The sequence below is a fragment of the Petaurus breviceps genome, unplaced genomic scaffold (assembly GCF_028583685.1).
Source record: "Petaurus breviceps papuanus isolate PSGF00001 unplaced genomic scaffold, PetGlider_PUasm1.0 181, whole genome shotgun sequence".
Classification (NCBI taxonomy): Eukaryota; Metazoa; Chordata; class Mammalia; order Diprotodontia; family Petauridae; genus Petaurus; species Petaurus breviceps.
Window position 1 is genome coordinate 19,008,744 of NW_027185784.1, and position 26,386 is coordinate 19,035,129.

Consider the following 26,386-nt stretch of genomic DNA (forward strand, 5'->3'; position numbering starts at 1 on the left):
ACTACTACTACTACTACTACTACTACTACTACTACTACTACTACTACAATACCTCCTATCTGCAAGCACTATGCTAGAAACTGGGGATACAAAACCAGAAATGAAACATCCCCCTAGTCCTTATGGAGCTGACATTCTATTCACAGAATCCCAGAATTCAACATCTGGAAGGGACCTCAGAGGCCATGTAGTCCAACCTGTACTTGAGTAGGAATCTGCTCTACGGTTTTCCTGACAGATGTTAACCAGCAGAAGCCAGTGTGATAGAACAGATAGAGTGCTGTACCTAGCATCAGGAAGACCTAGGTTCAAATCCCACCTTAGACACTTGCTAACTCTGTGACTTTGGGCAAGTTAATTATCTTTTCTTTAGCCTCAGTCTCTTAATCTGTAAAATGGGAATAATAGTATCACCTACCTCAGAAGGTTGTCAGGACAGTCAAACATCTTAATGTCCATTGGGAACCTTCCAGTGATAGGAAACTTATTACTTCTAGAGACAATTCATTTTCTTTTTCAGACTGCTCTAGTTGTTTAGGAAACCTTTCCTTCTGGTAAACTGAAATTGGCCTTTCTACAACTTTCGTCCATCATTACTAGTTCTTCCTTATGGGGTCAAGCAGAATGAGTCTGACCACCTTTCCACATGTAGTTGGAAGGTAGTAACTACTGTGAAGATCAAACTCCTTATTCTAATTCAGGTCAGAAAAAAGTCCTGGTTGGGTGAATCCTAATGGATCATTTTTGAAGTGAGGAAGGAGTCTGCCTTAGATCAGAATGTGTCTTCTTGGCCTGGATGGTATGTAGACAAGGGGGGGAGGTTCTTGACTTGGTTTACGTGACTTATTGCAGAGGTGTCAAACATACCCTAGGAACACTCTCCAGTGTGTGTGTGACAACCAGATTAAAATATAATTGGGAAATAGTTAACAAGATAAATAAAAATATAATAGAACATAGATAATGTTGAGATGTAGTTTTCTAAGTTAATATGCTCCCCCAGGGATCCTTCCTGATGTATGGTTTAGTATCCTCTATTTCTATTTAAATTTCATGTTACTGACTTATGACCTTATTGCTTGGGTCATCTGCGGATGACACACTACTCCTCTCTACCATATGTATCCTTTTCTTCCTTCTTTTTCTCTCTCTCTCCCCATCCCACAGCATTTTTTCCCCTTTCCCTTTTCCTCTCCTCCCTGGTCTGTGCTTTAGGCCTACCAGTAGCTCCCATAGGCATTACTTATCTCTATTGGTGACTCTAAGGCTTCAAGAGTCTCCTGATCCTTAGCTAAAGTAGGGATGAGGAATCTGCAGCCTTGAGGCCACATGTGGCCCTCTTGGTCCTCAAGTGCAGCCCTTTGACGGAATCCAAACTTCACAGAACAAATCCCCTTAATAAAAGGATTTTTTCTCTAAAACTGGTCTAAAGCCTGGACCAGAGAACAAGGTGGAAATCTCACTCACCTTTCCTTTTCTCTTCATTCCTTTCTCTCCCTGGCCCTGGCTCATCGTTGGGCCAGATTGTAGAGGAATAGGCCACTTTGCTTGGAACCAATGTCATGCCTATCTCCCTGGGGAAGGACCTAAACTGGACCCTTCAAGGCTTCATGTGGGCACACAAGGGTGAGCCACAGCCATCTGGGCAAACGGGACCTAGATACAGCACTACTAAGCCGTGTAACACCTGATCCTCTGAGGTCTGCAGGGAGAGTGGCTTTCATGGAAGATGATGTGCCCTCGAGACATGCTTCATACATGAAACAGGGCCACCTTTGGCTCCCTTACCTGAGGCGAGCTCTGTCTCTTGCTCTGAGATTTCACAGACTTGATAGGGTTGGTGATCATGTGTACTCCATTCAGGTTCTGTAGGAACAAGAGTGGTGAGCCTGACAGGAGAGGGATGTTGAGGGTGAAGTGTCTAGGTGAGTACCCCTGAGACTTGGGATGGGTGTGGAAAACGGTGCTTAACTTTGTGGAGTCAGGGGGCTAGAAGCCAAGGAAAGAGGCCATTTGACTGGGATTGCCCATCTCTGGTCATTTTGGCCTCCATCTTGCTAAGAAAAACACTTTGTAACCTTTAAAACCTCATATAATTATTACTGCTGTAATATTGCTGTTGTTAGTTCCAAAACACCCTCAGTGTCAAACACCATTAGAAGTCTGGTAGAAGATGACTCTCTTTGGTGGCTAGGTGGCACAGTGAGTAAAGCGTCAGCCCCGCCGGAGTCAGGAGGACCCGAGCTCGGTTCAGGCCTCAGACACTTAACACCCCCCCCCACACACAAAAACTAGCCATGTAACCTTGGGCAGGTTACTTAACCCCAATTGCCCTCCAAAAGGCAAAAAAAAAAAAAGATGACTCTCTTGCTTATCCTAATTTTTTTGAATTTTGTTTTTTCTAAAGAAACTCTTGGTTCTTTTTTTTCCTTTAAAATAAAAATAAAAATCCTTCAAACCCAGAGTTCTTTAATTTGATAATATATTAGTAAACTGTATTTTGATATAATTGGTTTCCTTTCTAAGCATATATATTATTTTATGCATTTAAAAATATGATTCTGAGGAGTCCACAGACTAGACTGTCAGATGGATCCATGACAAAAACTTTAAATTGCTTAACTTATAGTAATATATGTATGTATGTGTGTATATATTTATATGTATGTGTATATATATTCCTTTAAAATTCTGTACATACTGATTTTTTGGAAATGGAATTATTTTAAATATAGAGAAGCTTGTTATTTAAAGGGTCATTAAAACTATTTTTAGGACTATTAATGCTATTTAAATGGAGAATCCTTTTTTGGAATAGGAATAAATATTCTTTAAAGTAATTAATGATATCCTTCCCCCACACCTCAATGTCCCTTTCTTACAAATCTGGACTTTCCTATATTAGGTTTGTGAAAAATGAGATGTTCAGTTGTATCTAACTCTTTGTGACTCCACTTGGGGTTTTCTTGGCAGAAATACTGAAATGGTTTGGTGTTTCCTTCTGCAGCTCATTTTACAGATGAGGAAACTGAGGCAAACAGGTGCCCAGGGTCACACAGTACTAGTAAGTGTCTGAAGCCAGACTGGATTTCAGGAAGATGAGTCTTCCTGATTCCAGGCCCCATGCTTTATCCAATGTGCCACCTAGCTGCCCTGTGAGATAATTTGTACTTTCTGAAGTTTATAAGTCACTCGGTATTGACCCTGTAGTAAGAAGTGATGCCAGTCACCAGCTTGCCAAGAGTTGGGTGCTTTTCCCTACTCCTCCATTTTTGAGTGGTTCTTTGCCTTCATTAGACAGAAAAAGGTGATGATCTTGGGGGCCAGGGAGGCTGGGCATTGTTACCTCCCTGATTTATCCCACTGGCCTGATGAGTGATTCTAGAGCACAGAAAAAAAAAAGCATTACCTTACTCTGCATCAGAGGAGGGAAATCTGGGGTGGATGAGCTGGAAGAAAGCAAAATGAACAAGAGATGAGACAGCACATTGGACCAGACTTTGAGGGACTTTAGGAGATCTCAGTTCTATTCATTCTTGACACTCAATATTTAAGTTTTTTAATTTGAAAAATAAGCATTCCTTAAGTACCTATTATGTAAAAGGCTCTGTGCTCAGCAATGACCATAAATTCCCCAGCTATCAAGGAGTTTGCAGTTAGTAGGAGGGATAGTATGTCTGTACAAATAGCTAGAGATGGGATTGGACCTGTGGCTTTGCTGGCATAGGGAACTTCCTATGCTAATGCAAGTAGGCACCTTCTCTTCAACTTACAGTTTTAGGGAATTCACTAGAACCCTAAGAAGTTGTGACTTGCCCAGGGTCATATAGTCAGATTATTCTGAAGTGGGGCTTGAATCTAGATCTTTCTGACTTCAAGGCAAGTTCGTTATGTCCTGCTGCTTCTTGGTAACTACAAGTAACATAAAGAGCACAGCTAACTATAATGTAAAATAGAATGTAATAAATGAACAAGAGACATATAAAGGGTGGCAGAAACTTTTCTCGTCTTCCTGTTGGAGAATGGATATACTCACTCTTCATTGACAAAAATGAGCTCCAGAGAAGGGGGTCCATTTTTTTCACCAAGACCTATAGTTGGAGAGGAGGAGGAAGAGTGAAAGAGAAGAGAGAAGATATTGGGGCATCAGGTGACACAGGGCAATAAGTGCTTTTTTAAGGGTTCTGAGCTTGGTGAGCAGGTATTTCAAGCCTCCAATAACATTGATCATTGTCTTTTCCTAACTCCCAGGGTACCTTATCTATGCTTTCCTTCTCTGCTCTGAAGGCCCAGAGGGATATCATACATAGATAGGCTTTGGGTTGGGCTTTGGACATGGTCCACACCATTTGAAGGAGGAGGAGGAGTTTGTAGTGTCAGTCATAGGAGGAAGAAACAGGAATTGGAAGTGATCATTCCCAAGGGAAAATGCTCAGGGCTCTAGGGGGAAGACTGGAAAATAGAGTCATGTAGCTATGTATATAAGTCATAGGAGCAGGGAGATATTTTGGGGGAGAAGAGAGACCTAAGGGCCTGTATGGGAAGAGGAGAGTGCTGAAGGGTTAGGAAAACTCAAGCAGACTGTACTGATTGGCTGAGTTTCTTCAGTGCTGGAGTTGCCAGGGGCCTCCATGACCTGTTCTTCTTCAGCACTGACCAGCTCCTGCAGCACAGCCTCTACAATTGGCATCACCATAGCGGTGGTGGAGGTGTTGGACAGCCACATGGACAGAAGAGTGGTACAGCACATGAAACACAGCAGCAGCCTGGAAGGAAGGAGGCCACAGCAAAACTGAGAAGTCATCAAGGGGCCTCATGCTACGCCAAAGAGGACTGGAATGCAATCTAGAGTTCAATCTAGAACCTTTGGAACAAATCATCTGGACTCTTCCCCTAGGTGGCATATAGATTTCTCAGTAGCTTTTGCATTGGATGGTCCTGATCTAGTAAATAATAGTAGATATTTATTAGACTTAAACTTGGACTTGCATCTCATACCAGAGAACCAGCAAACATAATTTCTTTCTGTTTTTTCAGTGATGCTAATTTTATTTAGAATATGGACTAGTCTATTTCTATGGGGTCTCATTCTCGCTGATCCTTAAATAATAAATCACAGGATCATGGATTTATAACTAAGAAGGATCTTGGAAATAATCTCATCCGTTTTGGCAGCAAATGCAATTTCAAGGTCTTAAGCAAGGCAGAAGTCTTTATTTACATAGACAGTACCATTGGTGACTGTCTCTGTGCTCAGCAATGACTACAGGTAAAGGTATTTGTTAACCATTCTTTATTTACCTAGACATTAGTCATGTGATTCTCCTATGTGTAAATGCATGCAAAAATTTTTTTTTTTAAGTCTCAGACAACACCCTCACGAGGGAGCTCAGTGAGGCGTATTTATGTTTTGCGTTGGGCGGTGGGCTAAGTGCTTTTCAGGTATCTCATCGGATCCTTACAAAAACCCTGGGAAGGAGGTGCTATTATTATTCCCATTTTACAGATGAGAAAACTGAGGCAAGCTGAAGTTAAATAACTTGCCCAGAGCCACACAGCTTAATAAGTATCTGAGGCTGAATTTGAACTCAAGTGTTCCCAAACCCTCAAATATAAAGGGAAAACAGCTAAGACCTTTCAGTGGTCAAGTAGAGAACAAGATCCAGAACCCAGTATTCAGTTTATTGCTTCTTACTGAACCCCCTTAAAGTCAAATGCTTCCTGTTTCTTTCCTCTGTAACACCATTCTTGGCTATACTCATTAATGGGGAAGAACAGGGCTATGAATCATTCAAAAATCATTTTTATTGACTTTTTGATGTATTACATGAAGTTGTAACTATATGAGTATATATTTCTATAAGGCATATATGAAAACAACCTCATTATTTGATAGACAAGAAACATAATGCAATTTGGTGGAGTGTGACAGGCAGCATATCTAATTTCTGAATTATTACTTGGTTAGGCTAATGTTCTAAAGGTGCTTTGAGTAGGCTGACATCCAAATGATTTTTAATACCCCATGAGCTCATAACAAATTATGGGGGAAGTGGGGAAATGGGGAGTGGGAATGATCCAGAAATAGGTGGATAATGGGTCAAGGAGAATCTAGTCTAGGATGAACATTTTCTTGTAGCTAATCTGCAAAAAGGATTCGAGACAGTTCAAAATTCTTTCGAGAGTAACTAAATTAATGCTCTCTATATGCCTAGAAAGTACTTACCTTATTGTCCTTATTCTACAAAAAAGGGAAACAATTAAGCGACTAAGATCAGCTCTGTACAATGGGAGGAGCAGTGTTGGTAATCTGGCAGACCTAACATAGGGCAACATCCACATGTTGATCTCACTTGTCAATGAGCAAACAGTCCCTCTGACTTTGAAATGGCAGAACAGAAAAAAATGTTACCTTAGGGAGAAGGTGATGAATTTCTGGCCTTCTGTAACCAGTGCACCCTCCAAGTAGAAATATGAACATAGAATTTGAGATTTAGAGTGGAAAATACTAAGAACTACATTTATACATCCTAGACATTGTATTATTATTTTTACATTATTATACATGCATTATTAACATCCTATCTATTATTTTCTTCTTCTTTTTTCTTTTATTTTTTTTGGAGGGGGGAAGGCAGGGCAATTGGGGTTAAGTGATTGGCCCAAGGTCCCACAGCTAGTAAGTGTTAAGTGTCTGAGGCTGCATTTGAACTCAGGTCCTCCTGACTCCAGGGCCGGTGCTCTATTCACTGAGCCACCTAGCCACCCCCTATTATTTTCTTAAGTCTAGAAAACATGAAAAGGAAAAATCAAGCCTTGATTTATAGTATTTGCAAATATCTGAGGGGTAGATGTTTACTCTAAAAATTTAACAATCAGCTCTTGAGAACTTATCCAAGCTGACTCCAATACATCTCTGAATTCAGTCCTTATGTAACTAGGTTTTCTTCATGCACATAAAAATGTCAATTTCATGGCCACCCTAATGGTTGATTGTCATTTTGAAGATGTATATTGCCGGTCATAATGAGGACAGGCTAGGAGTGTGGATGGTTCAGAGAAAATCCATTCCCATTCCTAGAAAAATAAAGTGCATGTCCTGGGCAGTCTCCCTATAGAGGAGAGACATCACATCAGTAATGCCCAGTGTGTTGTAGGCTGTACTTACATGCCAGGCTTCGCTCCTGCCAGCATGACCATGCGCAGGGCAATCCGCTTGTGCAGGTTCCATTTCTCCACTGCTGCTGCCACACAGATGACTCCCATCAACAGCAGGGTGGTGTTCTTGAAATACTCTGCTGCCACCTGTAGAGAGGCAAGAGCAGGGTCCAAGAATCTAGAAGCATAGGGGGCTTCTGGAGACTTTCTTCTGACTTTCCAATAAATATTTATGGACTTGTTTTGACTGACTCCCATCATTGAGTCAGCTGGGAAGGGAGTCCCTTCTGCTTCTAAATCCAGATTCCTTATAGAGAATCTGCAAGACAACATGAACAGGAATGGACAAGAATCATACGAGATGAGAAGGGGTGGTTAAGTTGTGATCAGCAATGAGGGAGCGAGTATGCCTATTGATTCATGGAAGTGTTGACGCATAACCATATGTAAGATACTGTGGTAAAGACTGGGAAATAAGAAGAATAAGAATTGTTGTTGTTGAGTCATTTTTCAGTCATGTTCAACTCTTTGTGACCCCATTTTGGGGCTTTCTTGGCAAAGATATTAGAATACTTTGCCATTTCCTTCTCTAGCTCACTTTAGAGATGAAAGAAACTGAGTCAAACAGGGTTAAGTGACTTGCCCAGGGTCACATAGCTAATAAATGTCTGAGGCCAGATTTAAACCCAGGAAGATAAGTCTACTGCACGAGTTAGCTGCAGAAGAATAAAAATAGTTAACATTTGTATAGCTCTTTAAGGTTCGTAAAGCACTTTACAAATATTATCTCATTTTTATCCTCACAACAACCCTGGGAGGTAGGTACTGTTATGATCTCCATTTCACAGAGGAGGAAACTGAGCAGACAGAATCACTTGTCTAAAGTCACACAGCTAGAAAGTGTCATGCTGGTTGAGTTCAGGTCTACCTGATTTTGTGACTACTGAGAGAGCTATAATGTGGATCCTACTCTCAAGAAACTTCTAATCTGGGGCGGCCAGGTAGCACAGCGAGTAAGAGCACTGGCCCCAGTGTCGGCATGACCTGGGGGATCGAATCCGGGCTCAGACACTTAGCATCCACTCAGAAACACCTGGCCGTGTAACCTTGAGCAAGTTACTTACCCCCAATTGCTCTAAAAAAAAAAGAAAAGAAACTTCTAATCTAATGGTGGTGGTGGTGGTGGTGTGTATGTGTGTGTGTAGGAAGACATAATTATGACACAAGGGAGAGAGAATTAAGTGCAGAGGAAAGTTTAGAGGATCAAAGTTCTATGAGAAATTCAAAGAGGGAGAGATTCTGGGTGTGAGGAAAGAAATGGATCAGGGACAGCTTTACAGATAAAGTGGGCCTTGGAGGAGGGGCAGGATTTCAACAGCCCAAGATGGGAGAGGGGAGGACTTTGGAATGGAATGTTCCAGCCATTGAAGATGTCCTGAGCAAAAGCCAGAGATTGGAAAGGGAGGTAATGAAGATAGGATGGTAAGTAGTTCAGATCGATTGAAATGTAGACTATATGGAGGAGATGACATAAAGGTGGATTAGAGACATATTATGGAAGGCTTTGATTGCAACGATTAAGTGTTTATAATTTTTCTGTAAGCAATGGAGATTTGCTGGTGGATTTTAAGTAGATAAGTTTCATGACCTAAGAATAACAAGGGAATTAGTGAAAAATAAAATGTGAAGGAAGGCAGCTTAGCAGTTCCAGATTACAAAGTATATTACAAAGTGGTAATCATCCAAACAGTCTAGTACTGACTAGAGTAGGTACATAATACATAGTAGTAAATGACTATAATAGTCTAAGGTCCAATAAACCCAAAGATCCAAGATTTTGGAATGATAACCCAACATTTGGCAAATATTGCTGGGAAAACTGGAAAACAGTTTGGAATAAACTAGGCATAGATCAGTATCTTATATAAAGTCAAAATGGATAAATGATTTAGATATATCACAAGTAAATTAGGGGAGCATGGAAAAATGCACCTGTCAGATCTATGGATAAGGGAAAAATGTATAACTGAACAAGAAATAGCATCATAGGACATAAAATGGATACTTTTGATTACGAGAGATTAAAAAAAAATTTTGCACAAATAAAACTAATGTAGCCAAAAATAGAAGGAAAACAAAACTGGGAAGAAATGTTTATAGCAAGTTTCTCTGATAAAAGTTTAATTTCTCAAATGTATAGGGAACTGAGCCAAATTTATAAAATTAAAAGCCATTCTCTAATTGATAAATAAAAGCCATTCCCTAAATAAAAAATATGAACAAGAGAAGTTTCATGTCCCTTCCCAAAAATACTCCACCTTATCATTCCATAATGATTATACATTACTTCCCCTGTTCCCAACTAAACTGGTCAGCTTGCTTTTCCTGATCTCCCCATGTGGTATTTCCTCTTTCCACTCCATGCTTTTGCACAGGGTATCCCCCATGTCTGGAATGCTTTCCCTCTTCGCCTCCAGAACCTCTAATTCCTTTGAAGGCTCACCTCCACCTCAGTGGCTACGACCTTCAAAAGGCCTTTCCTGATTTTCCCATGTGGTATTTCCTCTTTCCACTCCATGCCTTTGCACAGGGTATCCCCCATGCCTGGAATGCTTTCCCTCTTCGCCTCCAGAACCTCTAATTCCTTTGAAGGCTCGCCTCAGTGGCTACGACCTTCAAAAGGCCTTTCCTGATTTCCCTAGTTGTTACTGTGTTCTCCCAGAAATCACTGTATATTTATCTTGTGTATATCCTATGTGTATTTATCTGTGTTGAGAATTTATCTTTCCTAGTTGTAAGTTACTAAAGATATGTTTTGTTTCTTTTTAGTAAAACGTAAACCCCTTAGGGCAGCTAGGTGGTGCAGTATATAGAGAACTGGCCCTGGAGTCAGGAGGACCTGAGTTCAAATGCGATCTCAGACCCTTGACACTTCCTAGCTGTGTGACCTTGGGCAAGTCACTTAACCCCAATTGCCTTGCTTCCAAAAAAAGAAAAGAATGTAAACCTCCTGAGAACAGGGAATATCTCACTTTTACATTTATATCACTAGCATCTAGCATAGTTCCTGGCACATAGTAGGTGCTTAATTAAATGCATGTTGATTGATAATGATTGATCAGAAAGGTAAATTAGGAAGATTAGGACAGTCTTGTGAAATATGTATATGAGATGGGATACACTGGAAGTTAGGAGACTACCCAGTAGCCTAAGACAGTAGCCTAAGTGAGAAAAGATCAGGGTCTACATGTGGGGTGGTGGGGGTGCTATTGTAATAGAAAGGAGAGATCCTGTGGTGATGGAATTGGCAGGAGATGGAAATTGGATATGTGTGTAGTAAGGGAGAAGAAACAGTCAAAGACAACTTGTAATATTTGCTCTCTTATGCTGTTGCTTGTATTTTAAGATCATATCATTATTTAATTTTCATCCATACGTACATTATTTATCCACTAGACTGTAAGATCCTTGAAGACAGGGACCATATATTTTTTGGTATTCCCCAGCACAAAGTAGATATGTAATAAATGCTCATTGAATGAATGAATGAAAATGGTTATTAGCCTCCTGGAAAATGATCGAATTTGGAGAGGGAAGGTATAGAGCACCTCACAGAATAGTAAAAACGGAACCTGACATGTTTTGTATGCCCTATGTTCGACTAATTTCATCCATGTTGTAAAAGTTACGTAGAAGCCCTAGAAAGGACTTTTAGGTATCAAGATCACCCCCCAATTCCAAGTTGGGCTGCCCCCAAACTAATCCCTGAAAGAGGGATATCTGTCCCAGGAAAGATTATCTCCATAGAGATGTTTGCATGACAGGAGGAACTGTCTCACTTTTGGCTTGCCCAGTATCTAGCTCATGTTTGGTACATAGTAGGCACTTAACAAAATGCATATTGATTGATTGATTGACCTCTTTTGATAACTCAGTCCTTAAACGCAAATCCATTTTCCCTGTAGTAACTAAAGGAAATAATTTTCACTATTTCTACTGAGGATATGACATCCCAGTTCTACAGGAGCTCATTAATGTTTTTGGGAAACCATCCTCCCTTTGCTGGTGACATGAATGACTTGATGTCCGGCCCAAGCATCAAAGTACTGGTCTCCTGAAAGGAGATGAAAATGCCATTGAAATGGCTTTAGAAAAAAACCTAAGCAGTCATCTGAAGAGTCATCCTGGAGACATCCAGCATCCTAGAGTGGGAAAAGCACCAGATGAGAAGTTAGAATGACTGCAGTTATGTTCTGACTTTGTATGACTTCTTTATAATGCCAAGCTTTATTTGCATAGTACTTTTCCATACTCCTGGCAGGTCGTTCAGTGATATTATCTCTAGCTTGTGAAAGACTGAACCACAGACAACTCATTTCTTTGGCACCCAACATACTGGACCATGCTTCTGCCTCTTGGTACTCTGAAGTGCTTTTTCAAAGAGTCACTTCAGTAGCTGCCTTTACAGTAACTATATATTTTGAAGGTACTTTATCATTTCAGTCTCCTGACACTTCCCATCACAAAATACTGCTCTGGCTCTGACAGCCTTTCAGGAAGTCCAGTGGGGGTATCAGAGGTAGCAGGTGGGGCTATGGCTTCTGGGAACTTGAAACATCCAACTGGCCCAATAGCAATGGAATTTACTCGAACAGCCCGGACAAAGCTGAGGGCAATGGCTATGACATAGCATCCTCTATAGCATTTCTTCAGCTGGTCCCTTCTCATTCATTTTCACAGACGTATTTTTGATTGCTAGGTTCCAGTCTTTTCATGCTTGGACGTTTTTGCCTTTCAGGACTGTGCCACCATTTAGAAATCGGTGGTCTTACTGGTTACACCACATGACCTTACCACCACTTGTTGGCATTGTAAAGAAGAGAGAACTAGAACTGAGCTCTAGTCCTTGGAATCCCTGAGGAGCACAGGGATGAGCCTGGAATGGTGGATAGAATATAGGACTTAGGCTCAGGATGACCTGGGTTAAAATTTCATCTCTGACACTTACTAGTTGTGTGACTATGGGCAAATCGCTTTGAACTCAGTAAGCCTCAGTTTTCCTTTACTTAAAATGAGTATGATAATACCTGAAGTATCTACTTTTTGAGGTTGTTGTAAGGCCCAATTTAATGTCAAGTAAAACATTTTGCAAATGTTAAAGTGCTAAATAAATGTCAGTTATTATCATTAATACTGTAGACATGTGACATAGACTGCTTCATTGACTTTTGTTCTGCCAATGGACTTCAGTGACTCAGGAAGAGAGAGTGAGGCCGAGACCTTGGCACAGCTCTGACTCCCTCAAATCCAGTTCACGTGCAAGTCAAGACATCATCCACGAAGTCACTGGTCCTCTTCAAAAAACTAAAACTTAACAGCAACAGCAACTAGAATACCTCATTGATCTCAGTCTCTCTACACATAGCTTCAAGAATCAATCAATAAACATGTGCTGTGTGCCAGGTTGTGGGGAGACAAAGTCAAAAATGGAAATCCTGTCCTCAAGGAATTTATATTCCACCAAGGGAAACAACATGCATACCTATGCATAAAATATCAGATCTCTAATACTTCATGTTGCAGGACGCTGTCCTTCTCATCTGTTCAATACTGTGAATGTCCGAGAAGACAAAGGAAGCATGTGTATCATAGCTGTGTGTGGGAAGGGTAGCTGGTAGAATGGGTGACTATTATGATTCAAAATGATCTCAGAAGCTGGAATAATAGGTCAAAATGAGGAAATTCAGTAGTCATATTTTGTATTTTAATAATAAATAAATTTTAATAAATACATCTAGTGTTTAATTTTTAAAAATCTGTTATAAAATATAGACTAGGGAGATCTGGCTTGACAAAAAGTTCATGTGAAAGAAAGGCTGGTGGCTTCATTTGAATTAGCTGAAACTGAATTTGCCAAAAAAAAAAATTTTCTAAATAGAAGCAATCAGGCAACCATGCTGTCCATTTTGGGACATAATATTTCCTCTCCCCTGGTCAGACCGTATCTGAAGTACAGTGTCTAGCTCTGGGTGCCACTTTTGAAGAACATTAAAAATAGACTGTACTGCGTCAAGAAGAAAGTGATCAGATAAGGGTCATGAGAGATTTGGAAGTATAGGCATATCTTGGAGATATTGTAAATTTTTTCCAGACTATAATGATAAAGCAAATATAATAAATTGATTCACATGTTTTTTTTTGTTTCTCAATGCATATAAAAGTTATATGTATGCTATACCGTAGTCTATTAAATATGCAATAATTGTTGTTGAGTCATTTTTTCAGTTGTATCTGAATCCTTCTAGGGTTTTCTTGGCAAAGATACTGGAGTGGTTTACCATTTCCTTCTCCAACTCATTTTACAGATGAGGAAACTGAGGCAAAGAGGGTTAAATGACTTGCCCAGGGTCACATTGTTAGTAAGTGTCCGAGGCTGGATTTGAACTTAGGAAGAGGAGTCTTTCTGGCTACAAGCCCAGCATTCTACCCACTGCACCACCTACCTGGCTGCTCATAATAGTATTATGTCTAAAAAATAATGTATATACCTTAATTTAGATACTTTATTTCTAGAAAATTGCACTTTAAGTTTCCTTCTGGAACATTTCCTTTGCATTCACAACTTGGCTAATTGGTGCAAGAGGCCTAGCTTTTGGCCTATTTCAGCTTTTGACATGTGTTCCTCACTAAGCTTCATCATTTCTAGCTTTTGATTTAAAGTGAAAGACATGTAACTCTTCCTTTCATTTGAACACTTAGCAGCTATCGTAGGGTAATGAAATGGCTAATTTCAATATTGTTGTGTCTCAGGCCCAAGGAGAGGAAATGAATCAGGAAAGACTGATCAGTAGAGCAGTCAGAACACACATAACATTTATCATTAGTTCATTGTCTTATATAGGCACTGTTTATGGTGCCCCAAAACAATGACAATAGTAACATCAAATATCACTGATCACAGGTCACCATATAATAATGAAAAAACAAATGATAGTAATGAATAATCAACAACAATAATAATAAATAGATATATTGTAGGAATCACCAAAACGTGACAAAGAGATACAATGTGAGCACATGCTATTGGAAAAATGGAACTTGCCACAGGATTGCTACAAACCTTCAATTTGTGAAAAACACACTATCTCCAAAGTGCAGTAAAGCAAGGTGTAATAAAACAGCCTATGTCTGTAACATCCTGTGCTGTTTAGTCTGAAGAATCATTGAATCTTGGGGTCTTGGATTTGGAAATGGAATCACAGTATTATAGGATCACAAATTAGAAGCTGGCGGGATATTAGAAGCCATTGAGTTTAAGTGACTTGTCCCAGCTCACACAGCTAGTAAAGAAATATCTAAGGCAGGATTCCAACCCAGGCATTCCCGATTCCAAACCTAGTGTCCAAGTCCATATACTATACCATAGAGCCTTTTTTGGAGGGACTTTTAGAGTTCATTCTGATAGAATGTAAGTTCTTTCAGGGCAAAGATTATTTAATTTTTATCTCTGAATCCCCAGCACCTAGAACATGGAAGGTACTTAAGTGCTTGTTGACCAGTTAAAGGAGTCCAGCCTCCCCATTTATAGATAAGGAGGGGAGGCCCAGAGAAATGAAGAGACTTGCCCATGGTCACACAGGTTCTAAATAACAGAACCAGGATTTCAACTGAGAATTTCAGAGCTCAGAAGAGATTAGAGCATAACATGATAACCATCCTCCAGTATCTTAATTGTTGTTGTTCAGTCATTTTAGTTGTGTTCAGCTCTTTATGACTCCATTTTTCATTTTTTTTTTTTTTTGCCAAAGATACTGGAATAGGTTGCCATTTCCTTCTCTAGCTGATTTTTTCAGATGAGGAACTGAAGCAGTCAGGATTAAGTGACTTGCCCAGGGCACACAGCTAATAATTATCAGAGACTGGATTTAAACTCAGAAAGATGAGTCTTTCTGATCACAGGCCTAGTACTCTGTGCATTGGACCACCTAACTGCCCTCAATATCTTAATAAGCCAGCACACAGAAGAGGGAACTATTCTTTGTTTTTATAGAGGGTTGGACTAGAATCAGTGGATGGAAGTTACAAAGGATTAACTTTTTGCTTAATGTAAGAAAGAACTTTCTAAAGAATAAATTATCTTTCTGCGGAATAATAGGTTGATTAGGAGGTAGCTGGATTCACTGGAAGTATTTAAAGAGAAAGTTGGTAAACCAACAATCTATTGGTAAAGACACAACAGATAGGATTTCTCTAAATGATAGCCAAGGTCTACCTGACTCTAAGATTCTGTGATTCTGTATTCTTCCAGAAGTGCCTTTTGATCCCAACATTCTCCTTCGTACACAGTAACTGATCGAGGATCCCAGTTACAGTGACTATAAACCTGAATGCCTAGTCATGGTCTTTCTAGCAAATGTAACAAAACCTCCATTTATTCCAATCTCAAGACTTTCTGCTTCCTCTAAAGAATTCTGCTAACTATCCTTTCCTATTTCCCATGAGAACCATCTCTGCCAAATTTTTTTCTCCCTTATTTAAAATCTTAGCTAGAAACCCTCCTCCAAGAAATCATACCAGACTACCCCACCCAACTCCACTTATACCAACGACCATGCAGCATTCATGTACAGGAGGTGGTTCCAAGCAGCTGCTACTAGTTATGTGCAGAAAAGGTTTCCCTCACTCAACATAACATGCATTATAGCAGAATTCATTCTAAAATGAATTTAAATTTAATTAATTCTTTCCCACTGATTTCAATCGCAAAAAAAATGGAGCTGCATTTTGGCAGAAAAATTTGGTGTAATAAAATCACATTTAAGATCAGTATGATACATATTAAAATCATATAAGCAAAGCTTCTAATAAAGTATTAAGAATATTTAATAATATTACAGTATATTATTGTGGATGGAACGCTGTACTGGGAACCAAGAGATGTGGCTTTATAATTAATGGTTTACTCACTTAACTAGTTGTGTGATCTTGGGCAAGTCACAATCTCTTTAGACCTCAATTTCCTCATTTAAAGAATGAAAGCTTTGGATTAGATGATGCTTAAGGTCCATTCCAGCATTAAAAGACTATGATTATATAATTCATACTATAATATGATTCTTTAAGGCTTCAAGTGGTGGGCATTTTCCAAGTGTCAGAGGAAATTGCAGATGGTGATTGGTCCTGGGGGAATAGGTCTTTGTAGAGCACAGACCCCTCTCCTTCCCCCAACTGGTGTATTTCAGACCCACAAATAATTGGTTTCAGGGCTGCATTCTCATTCCCACACTTTCCTATTCCGTTGTGACCATAGGCATTGGGGTGGGAAGGAAAAATGTCTGGAAGTTGCCACATCCCTCTCCCTGCGGCTTGGTTCTCCTCATTAATATAACTGCTCCCCTTTCCCACTCCCAAACATATACAAGTGTAAGGAGGATAATTAGGTCTGGCACATACTTCAAATTTAGGCAAATGGTCAAAGTCAGTGCTTTTGTTAATATACAGAAGGGATGGAAAAGCAGCTGGATGAAGTAGTAGAGAACTGAAGTTGTAGGAAGAGACAAGTTCAAATCGTGCTTCAGATATAATTTACTAGCTGTCTGACTCTGAGCAAGTCAATGTAACTTTTGTGAACCCCAGTTTCCCCATCTGTAAAGTGGGAATGGGGATAATGCTAATCCCTATGTCACAGAATTGTTGGGATGGTCAAAGGAGAATATATGTGAAGCACTTTACAAAGCCCAAAGCACTACACAAAAATGTTAATACAAACATTATACATTATTAAGTAATATAAACATTGTTAATATTATTATTGATATTATTGAGAGGTGGATGAAATCTCTAAATTATTTCATAGTCCCTAAAGTAGCACAGAAAGGCCACTAAAAGAAACTGAGATATTTTGCTGTAAGTCTACAGGGCAGTTTTTTTGGGGGGTGGTGGTGGTTGCGGTGGATATCTCAGTCTGCTTTTTCCTCCAATATATCCTTGTACCCTACATACTTTTGAGATAGTCTGAGTTATTTTTTCATCTTTGGAAGGGCTGGAATAATTCTGATCACAGATCACAGGGACCACAGAAATCATCTATTCACTTAGTTTACAGGTGAGGAAACTGAGATCTAAAAAGGCTGACTTGTTTATGGTCACACTGCTAATTAGGGGCAGAGGTTGGACTCTTACCAGGTATACTAAATCCTAGTCCAGGGTTTGGTCTTCTTTTTTTTCATCCCAAGTTTTTTGACCATTCTAGATGGGGCCCCTGTGGGTTGGAGATCTCTGGTGGTGCTAATTGAACAGGGGTCTTGGGACTGGAGGGGTCAGCAGATGGGTGGATTGAACAGCGAGGCCAGCATGTGATGGTGAGGATGTAGGCAGTGTGCCCAGAGCAGGGTTATGACAGAGGATCACTAGATTTCATAAGGATCTGGTTGTGAACTGGGCCTACTCAGCTGGCCGGTTGGTGTGAGGCTGTTCAGGGGAATGGTTAGAGACGTCTTTCTGGACTTCTTGAAGGAATTGAGGTCATGTGGAGTCATCTTTGACTCTTCCCTCTCTCCACCCCAAATGTCCATTCAGTTCCCAAATTCTTCCAATTTCATCTTCACAATATCTCTCATGTCCAGTTCCTGTTCATTACCCTGGTGCCTTCCTAGTTTTCTCTTAGCTCTTTTAGATTTTTTTCCTACCTAATCTCCCTGAGTCATCTTTGTAATGCACTGCCTTGATCACATCATTTCTTCACCCAAATACTACCCACTGTTCCCCAATTGCTTATCAAAATATAACCTCCCAATCCCGGCATTCAAGGCTCCCTGTTATCTTGCTCTAACATGTTGGTTAGCTGGTTCACTACTCTCCTTCCCATATTGCTTGCTGGCTTATTCATGGTTCTCAATTCTTGTCCTGGTCTTGTTTTGTTTCCAAGTCTCTGTTCATACTCTTCCCTATTGGGTAAGTTCTTTTCCACATACAGTTGTTGAAAATCCTACCTTCTTCAAGTCTCAACCCAAATGATGTCTTCCCTAATCCCAATTCCTCCCCCTTGTCCTTCTTGTCCCAGTGGGATCATTCCCTCCTTGACTTTCCTCGTAGCACTTTGTCTGGTCCTTTCTGATTGCTGAGTACTGAGTGTGGGAGGAGCTACAGGTGACTTGTGAGTGTCCATGGCAATTATATTTCCCCCCTCAGGGACTCAAGCTCAGACTGAAAGCTATGAAAGGCATGGTGGTCCAAATGGCGTCCTTCAGAAGGTGACCAGTGGATTCTTCCTTTTCACTTGCTATCTGGTTCTAGTAGATCTGAGCAGTTTCCTTTTCTGGTTTCTTAGGATCATAAGACCATAAGTCTTAGACCTTGGAGACCATTGAATCCACTGCCCTCATTTTACAGATAAGGAAACTGAGGCACAAAGCAGTTAAGTTACTTGCCTGGAGTCTTGATATATGGCATCCAGATTTTGAATTTGGTCATGTTTGCCAGGAGACTGATTCTTAAATTCTCCTTCCTTGTCCTATTTTTCAGGTCAGTTGTTCTTGAGAATAGAGCATATAGGATCTTGGGAGCATAGATCTGGAGCTGGAAATGACCTCTGAGGTCAACAAGTCCATTTTCTTCCATTTATAGTTGTGAAAACTAAGGGTTGCAGAGGTTAAGTGACTTCTTCAGGGACAAACAAGTAAATGCGTGTGGTAGATTTTGGACCAGATCTCCCTGACTCCAAATTCTGAAACCTCTTATTTGCCAGAGACCATAATGGCTTCAGAACCCCTTTTTGCATAGTCCTGGAATGGATGGAGGAATTTATTGGTGTTTCTTTTTAGTTTTATTGATGATTGAGAAGTAACATAATATAGAGGACAGAGATCCAACTTTAAAGCCAGGAAGATTTCACCCCTAAAACATATTGACTTTAGGCAAAACACTTAACCTCTCATTGCTTTAGACAAATCTTTAAGACTACAAGATGCCAGCTCTCCAGTATGGAGGGAGTTTCTTCATTCAGGATTTCCCTGTATTAATAAAGTCATAGAGCAAGTCCCTGTCCCTTATTGATCATTGCTTCATCTGGAACCCTTTAAAACCTTTGCTGGGGAGTCATTAGCTGTAACCATGTTGCCTTTTTCCCTGGAGTCCATATTTCCTCCTGGTTGGGGGTCTAAGGTTTGGGTCTAAGTTATGTTGTCACACTGGGTCCAAGGTTGGGGGCTGTCTCTAAGTGATAGACTGTTAACAGTGGTTGTGTTTAGTTAGAAGATTATAGTAGAGGGAAAAGTAAGAACAAGGTCAAGGTCAGGGTGTACGGAAAGTTGAGGCCAGGTGGCCAGGGTAGAAAATGGTTCCACAAATAGTTCAGGGATACATGAGGATGAAAATTCCACTTTATGACAAGTGGTCAGAAAAGGAAGGTGGATGTCAGCAGAACTAAGAGGGCTTTGCTGCTCTAGCCTTTTTGCTGTCTCAGATCTGGTTTTGGATATTTCCCTCTTGGATAAGATAAGATACTCTTTAACAAGAGTATTTATCACTAGCAGAAGCTTGCCTTCAAGATTGCAGGAAAGGGCCCTTGGGAATAGTGCAGGTAGGCAGTGCTAGGATGCTTAGAAGAGGTCATTCCTGACACTTCTCAATACAAAAAATAGCTGTCAAAGCTCAAGCGTTAAAGCCCGGTACTTTACTCCCCAGTAGAGGCTATTAGGTTATTATTCATGGATAACTTTCTCCTAATTAAATCACAGTTTGCAGTAGACTCAATTATCTAGTTTCTTACCCCATGACAGATTAAAAAGCAATAAACCAGAAAGGGATCTTTTGCTTAGTGGCCGCAGTGAGAATTTATAGCTGATGGCCCAAGGGTGAAGGATACAGAAAAATGAAAGAGCAGATCCAGAATAGTGAGTGCTATGTATGATGATGTAATATAATAATGGATAATATTATCCTGATCTCAGACACTTATTAGCTGTGTGACCTTGGGCAAGTCACTTGACCTTTCTTTGCCTCAGTTTCTTCATCTGTAAAATGAATATAATAGTAGACCCTACCTCCTAAAGTTGTAGAGAGGTTCCTACGAAATGATAAAAGTGATTATTACAGGACCAACCACATAGTAAGCATCATATACATGTTATCTATTATTATTATATATGAAACAGGGATAATAACAGCACCTACTTCCCAGTATTGTTGTGAGGATTAAATCGGATTCTAATGGTAAATCATTTAGCACGGTGCTTGGCACCTAGTAAGCTATGTGAATGTTGTTGTCGTTATTTGGGCTTAGAATTAAACGAAGGAGAGAAGGCTGGATTGCCGTTGGGAGACTGAAAAATTCCTTTAATGACCTAGAGCTCTTCTGGGAAACAAAGGCCCATCTTTTTAATACCGATACTGTCTTGGTGGTGTTGTATGACTATGAGCACATGGAATCCCCAACAGGCTCTAATGAATTGACACCAAGAAGACAATGGAGAGGCACGTGGTGAGTGGGAGCAGACCGCAAGAAAGGAAGACTTACGAAGGGGAAGTGTAGATAAGTGTGGGATGAAGGAAATGTGCGGGCAGAAAGAACGGGCTGGTCAAATGACAAGAGCAGAAGATACTTGATAGTATCTGGACGGCACTGACACACTTGTGATATTAGAAGAAGGTGAGAAAGGCCACATTCCAGCTTGTGGGAGGACATGACTTAGACTGCAGGGGGAGGCGGGGGGAACCTGCATCCTCAAGGCCACATGTGGCCCTCTAGGTCCTCAAGTGCGGCTCTTTGACTGAATCCAAACTTCACAGAACAAATCCCCTTAATAAAAGGATTTGCTCTGCAAAACTTGGACTCAGTGAAAAGGCTGTACCCAAGGACCTAGAGAGCCACATGTGGCTTGGAGGACGCAGGTTCCCCACTCCTAGATTAGAGCCATACAGTAAGGGCAGTTATGAACACAATCTGCTTCTTTGGAAAGAATTCTCACATTGATGCGATCATATACATGCATACACTCATATATAAATATATGTATCTGTATGGATACTCAAAGTGATAAAATCATAGATCCTTAAAAACTGGAAGGAATTTCAGCAATTATCTGATATAACCTCTCAATCCATAGAGGAGTCTGTTTGGAAATAGTGTTAACTGTCAAAAAGTTCAGTTAAAATATACCTTCTTGTAAACTTCATGTCACTAGCTTTATTCTGCCCCCTGGGAACTACATATAATAAATCTAATCTCTCTTCTAAATAATAGTGATGTAAATCTGAAGGCACAAATCATGTCCCTTGTTTTCTACCACCTCTCCCAAAGCCATTTAAAAAATTTTTTTCCTAGATCAAACATTCCCAGTTCCTTCAGCCAATCCCCATACAACATCATTATGCAACTCCTTGACCACTCTCATTGCCTTCATTTGGTCATGCTCCAGTTAATAAATGTCTCTATAAAAATCTGGCACCTGAAAAGGAATACATTACTTTAGAAGTAGCCTAATACATGTAGAGTGCAGTGGGACTATTGTCCCCCTTTTCTGGATGCTTTTATTATACAGACATTTCTTCTGTTGTTTGTAAGGAGATCCAAAGGCAACTGTGCTGTAACTTAGACTCTTACAGTTATTGTCTGGGGTACAGGAAAGTTGTTATTTGCTAAGGTCACACAACCATTTTGTGTTAGAGTTGGGACAGGAAACCAGGCCTTTTTCCCCACTGCCTTTGGCAGTCTCTTGAAGCCTGTGGCCCCTTTGCCAAAGTAAAGTTTGTTTAAAAAAAAAAGGAAGGAAATGCTAAATTTCAGTTAGAAGTTAGTGAAAATAAATAATTTTTTCCCACCCAAATTCACAGACCCCTTGAAAGTCATCCATAGTCTCCTTTGGAGTCTGTGGACCCCAGGTTAAGAAGCTTTGCTCTGAGGCTCATGTTTGATCTACTACTCTGTGATGTCTCTATGCTCTTAAGGACACTAAATTTCCAGTGATGTATTCTAGGAATGAATTAGCTTTTTTGGTTGAGGAGCTGAGCTTTTGGTCAACAGCTAAAACCTTTAGGTATTTTTCACACAAACTATTGACATTTGGTGTTATGAAAATTCTTATAATTCCATCTTGTCACACATATATTCTATCTACTATCTATTTAGAACCGTTTGGTTTTCTCAGGGGATGGAATGGAGTAATACATTGAGAAATATGTAATGAATTTCTATTTTAGGTAAAGCTGGTCCCAAGTGTGATACAAAGTTATAAGAATAGGCCCTTGCCTTTCATGCACCCATCATCAAGCTGAGGAGATAAAGGCATACACAAATATTTATAATACACGGCACCTTATAGTGGCATAGGCAGAAGGGTTATAGAGGATTTCAGAAGAAGGAGAGATCATTTCTGGTTGGAGTGAATGGGGTACTCTTTGCCAAGGAGGTGGGACTAGAGTCAGGCCTTGGAGGATATAGATTTTGATAGGCTTATGAGGAAGGTATTCTGAATGGGTGTGGTGGTGGTATGTATAAAGGGTATAGAGGTGGTAATGTAGACAATAAGTAGAGGACAGCAACTGTTTTTTCCTTTTGTGTCTGTATCCCTAGCACCTACCAGACTGCCTTGCATGGAGTAAATGTTTGTGCAGTTGAATTGAGTTGGTACCAATTTGGAACCAAATTGGGTTGGTAAAGACAAAGACTGAGGCAGCACTTGGGCTGGTCTGACTGCAGAAGAGGCTTTCTCCAAAGTCATACATTCAGCATTAGGAGGATAGAGTTCAAGAGCATTATGGTTGTGGAACTGGTTTCACCATATGATATTAACAAGCTTGTTTATATAAAGGCTAAACCCAAGGTCCTTGATCTCATTGGCATTGGGCGTTAACCAACAAAGTGAAAGCCAAGCTAGCCAGTCTGCCAGTTGCTGGTTATTTTGTGATTCCTGTCCTCTTCCCACTCCAGATGAGTATTTTAGTATTTCTAAGTAGAGAAGAAGCCTTTACACGACATCCAGATAGCTCTCCTCTTCTACCTTTGAAGAGCATCACCCCTCTAGCTCTCCACCTTACCTTAGAATGGTGCCACCAAAGGCTCTGCCTACATCTCTTATTGGGTTGACCTTCCTGACTCTTCACCATCATTGGTCTTTTGTTGAACTGTTGTGTAGAAACTCCCTTGCAGAGTTCAGAACCAGACCTAGCTGCTTTTTTCCAGATAGATTCCACTTCTTTAGAGCCCTAGAGCTGCATCTCTCCGCTAAGCCCAGGATGTGTGTCTGGGCTCTGTCCTGTTTACAGTGGGATAAACAATTTTATCTTATTTAATTAAATGTTGACTTGTTTAAAAAATTCTGCCTCTTAGTTAGCAGTTTTTAGAAAAAAAAAATAGAATAGAAGAATGAAGTCCACTAGCAAATTTTTTCTTAGGCCCTCTAGAACAGAATTGTCAAACATGGCCCAAATGCTCCTGAGTACAGCCTGAACCAGATTAAAATATAGTTGGTTCATATTTAATCATACAAATAAAATTTCAATAAAACATAGATAGATTTCTCAGTTATGATGATTCCACGATCCTTATGTATTGGTTAGTGGCCCTGTTTCTTTTTGAATTTGACACTATTTCTTTAGAAGACACTCACCCTTTCCCTTACAAAGTTTTAAATCCAGGAAAGGTTAAAAGTGCCAGGGTATTTGTGAACTAGAATAATGAAGAGCCTGGAGATCATATCTTGTAAGAATAGATTGAAGCAACTGGAAGTATTTACCCTGAAAAAGTTTGGGGGAGGGAGAGTGATAGCTATTTTCAAGTACTTTAGAGACTGTCATGTGAAATAGTGAGAACTGACTTGTTCTGCTGTGCCCCAAAGGGCAGAATTAGAAAGAAAGGATTGAAGCTGCAAAGTTTCAGATTTTCAGATGCCTGACATAAGCAAAGACTTCTCAACAGTTAGAACTATCAAAAAAGTAGCAGGGTGAGTCTCGATGGAGGTCTTTAGACAAAAAGCCAAATGACCTTTCATCACTGATTCCACAGAGTGGAATCCTGGTCAGGTATGGGTTGGAGTGGATGACCTCTGAAACCTCTTCTAGTTTTGGGATTCTGAGTGATTCTAGGAGTCTTTGAATGAAAACTGTCATTCTCTTTGCTTCTGGGATCCAATTCCATTTTCCTTTCTGTAGGCTTAGGTTGACATTTAAACATAGATATCTATGCTCAAACTCACTGAACTTGGACAATTTGTGTTGAAGAAGCTGGAAAATTCCTCAAAAAGAGAAAAGAGCAACAATTTAAGGATATTGAGTGAGGAGAAGCCAGTGATTTAAGACTGAATGAGTCTAAAAAGATCCATCTAGCAACCTAAGATGGAGGAGAAAGGAACTGGTAGGGTCATTCATTTGCAAGGCTGCTGGGAGCATTCTGGGAAACTTCATTAAGCCAAGTGATCAATGAACATTTACAATTCAGTTCTTATGTTCTTAGTACTTTAGAGAAACGTGGAGGAAAGAGCACATTTCTCAGATGGTTACACTGTAATGGGGTGCTATAGACACATGAAAAAAAGATTTTTAAAAATCAATAGCAACACATCATTAAACACAAAGGCATGTAAATATACATAAAGAATACTGGTGCTGAAGGGATACAGAATAAAGTGGTAACTGGACTTGGGGGTGGTCGTTCAGGAAAGGCAGTCTTTTTGAACGTGTTGAGATCATTAAAGAAGAGAAAGGCAGAACACCTCAAGTATAAGGGATGGCATGTGCAAAGGTTTACTAGATTGTAAAGTCCATGAGAACACTTCTATTCACTCATACTCTGTATGTAGTAAGTACTTAATAAATGCTTGAATAAAGCTGTGGATTCTTTTTTTCCCCAGAGTGTAAAGAGATCCCTTACTCAAGTGGTAGTTGGGTATGTTTTATTTGTGAAATATTCTGGACCTCTCCCTCCACCTGGAATATATAAGCAGGGTGCAATAATGTTGTCTAACCTCACTGGATCGAAGGACTCCAAAAAGAGGGTAGAGAAAGGCAGGCACGAGGGCAGCAGCTCCAAGTGGGACCGCTTCTGACACCCAGTATACAGCTGTCACAATCAGGACATAGGCACAGGCAGCCTCCTGCAGGAGAGGAAATGGGGGGATTAGCTGTAGCAAACATCACTTGCTGCTCCCTTTCCAACCCTCCTCTAGAAACCTCCTCTAGGTCAACCTACAGGGCAGGATGAAGCAATGGGTTGGGTACATGGGCCCACCAGGTATTGGGAGAAATTGGTATTGGGAGGGGCGGCCAGGTGGTTCAGTGAGTAAGAGCACCGGCTCCAGTGTCGGGATGACCTGGGGATCGAATCTGGGCTCAGATACTTAGCACCACACCCAGAAATAACTGGCTGTGTAAACTTGAGCAAGTTACTTAACCCTGATTGCTTAAAAAACAAATTGGTATTGGGATCCACTATAGGAAGCTGTCAAAGAGACAAATGAAGTCAGCAGAAGACTTGGATCTGGTAGTGGGTGGGGTGAGTCATTTTGTCAGGGGCATTTACCCTCAGTCCACACTTCGGTGGGAGGAGGCTATGCATGTTCTTGTTTCCAGCAGACATCCCATCTATGATTGATACTAACAGATCTGCTTGGTCTCAGAGGGCAGGCCTAGCAATAATGGGTAGAAATTGTTTAGAGACAAATTTATTATTGATATTTGGAAATATTTCCTCACAACAAGAGCTGTGCCAAAGGGGAATAGGTTTCTTTTTACAGGAAGTCTTCAAGTAAAGGCTAAATGGCTACTTGTTGGCTATGAAGAAGATTCTTGTTCAGGCATAGGTGGAACTAGTGCCTTGGAGGTCCCTTCCCACTCTGAGATCCCATGATTCTGAGATCTAGTAGAATGTAAAGTAATACAGCACATGAGTGCTGGAAACTGAGGTAGACAAGCAGTTATAAGGACTCCCAGAGAGTAAGTGGCTTGGGAGATGGAGAGAACCAGAAACTGTGGGCCAAAGAGCTATACCACTTCTTATGGATGTTTGAATGGTCACTACTAATTATTTGATTGAACTGAGTTTTTATTTATTTATTTTTGCTTTTTGGAAGGGCGAAGGTAGGGCAATCGGGGTTAAGTGACTTGCCCAAGGTCACATGGCTAGTTTTGTGTTAAGTGTCTGAGGTTAGATTTGAACTCAGGTCCTCCTGATTCCAGGGCTGGTGCTCTATTCACTGTGCCATCTAACTGCCCCAAGTTTTAAATTTAAAAAAAA

General features: G+C 40.3%; 1 protein-coding gene across 1 annotated transcript in view; it reads right to left on the bottom strand.

Annotated features, from left to right (window-relative positions):
- Nucleotides 1-26,386, bottom strand: part of SLC13A4 (solute carrier family 13 member 4) — a 56,579-nt gene that overhangs the window by 22,213 nt on the left and 7,980 nt on the right. The window contains exons 2-7 of the mRNA XM_069087296.1: nucleotides 25,119-25,247; nucleotides 7,169-7,305; nucleotides 4,588-4,766; nucleotides 4,037-4,091; nucleotides 3,410-3,449; nucleotides 1,789-1,866 (exon numbers count right to left, since the gene is read on the bottom strand). Coding sequence (XP_068943397.1) covers nucleotides 1,789-1,866; nucleotides 3,410-3,449; nucleotides 4,037-4,091; nucleotides 4,588-4,766; nucleotides 7,169-7,305; nucleotides 25,119-25,247 — 618 coding nt within the window. The remainder of the gene's footprint in view (nucleotides 1-1,788; nucleotides 1,867-3,409; nucleotides 3,450-4,036; nucleotides 4,092-4,587; nucleotides 4,767-7,168; nucleotides 7,306-25,118; nucleotides 25,248-26,386) is intronic.